Here is a 2,706-nt window from a genome sequence, read left to right as displayed (position 1 = left end):
AGGACCTCTACAGACGGGGGTTCTCCACCCCGCTGCTCAAATGCATAGATAGTCACCAAGCAGATTACGTGATGAGGGAAGTCCATGAGGGTATTTGTGGCTCCCATTCCGGAGGACGAACCTTAGCAGCTAAAGTCTTGCGGGACGGTTATTATTGGCCAACTCTGAAGGGGGACTGCGCCGACTTTGTCAAGAAATGTGTTCAGTGCCAAAAATACGGGAACCTCATCCATGCTTCAGCTGCTGAACTGCATAGCATCAGCTCTCCATGGCCGTTTACTTTATGGGGCATTGATGTACTCGGCCCATTTCCGGTGGCGAAGGGACAAGTTAAGTTTCTCCTCGTAGCTGTCGATTACTTCACAAAGTGGATTGAGGCCGAGCCGCTTGCCTGCATCTCCGCCGCTAATGTCTAGAAATTTGTCTGGAAGAACATAGTTACCCGTTTCGGCATCCCATATGCCATCATCTCAGATAACGGCCTACAATTCACGGACAAAAAGTTCAACTCTTTCCTTGAAAACCTTGGCATCCGGCATAGGTTTACATCAGTTGAACACCCCCAGTCGAACGGCCAGGCCGAAGCGGCCAATAAGGTTATCCTCACCGAATTAAAGAAACGGCTCGGTTCGGCAAAAGGGGCATGGGCCGAAGAGTTGCCAGAGGTCCTTTGGGCGTATCGATGTACACCACAATCAACAACAAAAGAGACACCCTTTCGCCTGACTTACGGCGCAGACGCCATGATCCCGGTTGAAGTCGGAGAGCCATCATTCCGAAGACAGCACTTCCATGAGGAGTCTAACAATGCTTCGCTCCGAGCCGAGCTTGATGTCCTCGATGAAGCACGGGAAAAAGCACAGATTGTGGCCGAGGCATGTAAACAACGCATGACACGCCGTTTCAATTCAAGTGTTAAGCCGAGAACATTTCACGAAGGTAATCTTGTATGGAGAGCAACCGGGTCAGCCAGACGCAACTCTTCAGAAGGGAAGCTATCAGCCAACTGGGACGGCCCTTTCCGGATACGGCATGTCCTCAACAATGGAGCGTACAAGTTAGAAGAGCTGTCCGGCAAGGTCGTTCCTCGGACATGGAATTCTACTCATTTGAAGACATATTACAGTTGAATCAACATCATGTATTTACATTTCAACTATGTATAATGATGCACTCTTTTCCTTGAACCGGTCTTTTCTCCTCTTAAAAAATCGTGAAAAGAGGTTTTGGCCGGCAAGGTTTTTAATGAGGCATCCAATCAATAAAAACACAGTTCAATTATCTTTGACTTACTATACATTTTTAACATTAGTTTTTACAAGTCTTCCCTCCCGAGATGTCTCTCGGCTAAGGATGTGACTTTCAATCCTACAAGTCTTCCCTCCCGAGATGTCTCTCGGCTAAGGATGTGACTTTCAATCCTACAAGTCTTCCCTCCCGAGATGTCTCTCGGCCAAGGATGTGACTTTCAATCCTACAAGTCTTCCCTCCCGAGATGTCTCTCGGCTAAGGATGTGACTTTCAATCCTACAAGTCTTCCCTCCCGAGATGTCTCTCGGCTAAGGATGTGACTTTCAATCCTACAAGTCTTCCCTCCCGAGATGTCTCTCGGCCAAGGATGTGACTTTCAATCCTACAAGTCTTCCCTCCCGAGATGTCTCTCGGCCAAGGATGTGACTTTCAATCCTACAAGTCTTCCCTCCCGAGATGTCTCTCGGCTAAGGATGTGACTTTCAATCCTACAAGTCTTCCCTCCCGAGATGTCTCTCGGCCAAGGATGTGACTTTCAATCCTACAAGTCTTCCCTCCCGAGATGTCTCTCGGCCAAGGATGTGACTTTCAATCCTACAAGTCTTCCCTCCCGAGATGTCTCTCGGCTAAGGATGTGACTTTCAATCCTACAAGTCTTCCCTCCCGAGATGTCTCTCGGCCAAGGATGTGACTTTCAATCCTACAAGTCTTCCCTCCCGAGATGTCTCTCGGCCAAGGATGTGACTTTCAATCCTACAAGTCTTCCCTCCCGAGATGTCTCTCGGCTAAGGATGTGACTTTCAATCCTACAAGTCTTCCCTCCCAAGATGTCTCTCGGCCAAGGATGTGACTTTCAATCCTACAAGTCTTCCCTCCCGAATCCTACAAGTCTTCCCTCCCGAGACGTCTCTCGGCCAAGGATGTGACTTTCAATCCAACAAGTCTTCCCTCCCGAGATGTCTCTCGGCCAAGGATGTGACTTTTAATCCTACGTCTTCCCTCCCGAGATGCCTCTCGGCCAAGGATGCAGCTTTAGTTTTAGATCTTCTAACCCGAGATGACTCTCGGCCAATGAGAAAAACATTGCGAAAAGAATTCAAAGCAGTATACGAAAAGAAAAATTGAATTTATTAAAAGGCACTATCGGCCTAGCAACAAAAAAAAAAAAAAAAAAAAAAATGGGCACTATTGGCCCGGAATTACAACGCAAAAACCTAAGAAACTACCTCCTCCTCGCCAGGAATCGGACCAGCCTCAGGCGCTTCTTCCTCCTGAATTGTAACATCCTCATTTGGCTCGTTCGCCCGAGCCGGAGCTTCCTCGTCGGCTTGTTGATCAGGAGGAATAGAAGTGAGGTCCACCAGCTTCCCTTGAAAGAAATCTTTCGTCATGTCAAGATGGAAGTCTGGCGGAAAGTCGTCGAAATGACAGGCTTGCCGAGCCGCTTGGGCAAAC

The 2,706-nt window shown here is 48.3% G+C and overlaps 1 protein-coding gene across 1 annotated transcript; it reads left to right on the top strand.

The window, feature by feature from the left end:
- The first annotated feature begins 743 nt into the window (after positions 1 to 743).
- On the top strand, positions 744 to 1,130 carry LOC145954643 (uncharacterized). The gene has a single exon (XM_083069330.1). The coding sequence runs from the start codon at positions 744 to 746 to the stop codon at positions 1,128 to 1,130; it is 387 nt and encodes a 128-aa protein (XP_082925456.1).
- The last annotated feature ends 1,576 nt before the right edge of the window (positions 1,131 to 2,706 follow it).

Source organism: Cajanus cajan, chromosome 1, assembly GCF_000230855.2.
Source record: "Cajanus cajan strain Asha chromosome 1, NIPB_CcT2T_4, whole genome shotgun sequence".
NCBI lineage: Eukaryota > Viridiplantae > Streptophyta > Magnoliopsida > Fabales > Fabaceae > Cajanus > Cajanus cajan.
The sequence above is the reverse complement of the archived record's forward strand: the minus strand, read 5'-3'. Positions and strand labels throughout refer to the sequence as shown.

Excerpts from the sequence above, each read along its gene's own strand:
- LOC145954643 (XM_083069330.1), top strand. The coding sequence starts at position 744 with ATGATCCCGGTTGAAGTCGGAGAGCCATCATTCCGAAGACAGCACTTC.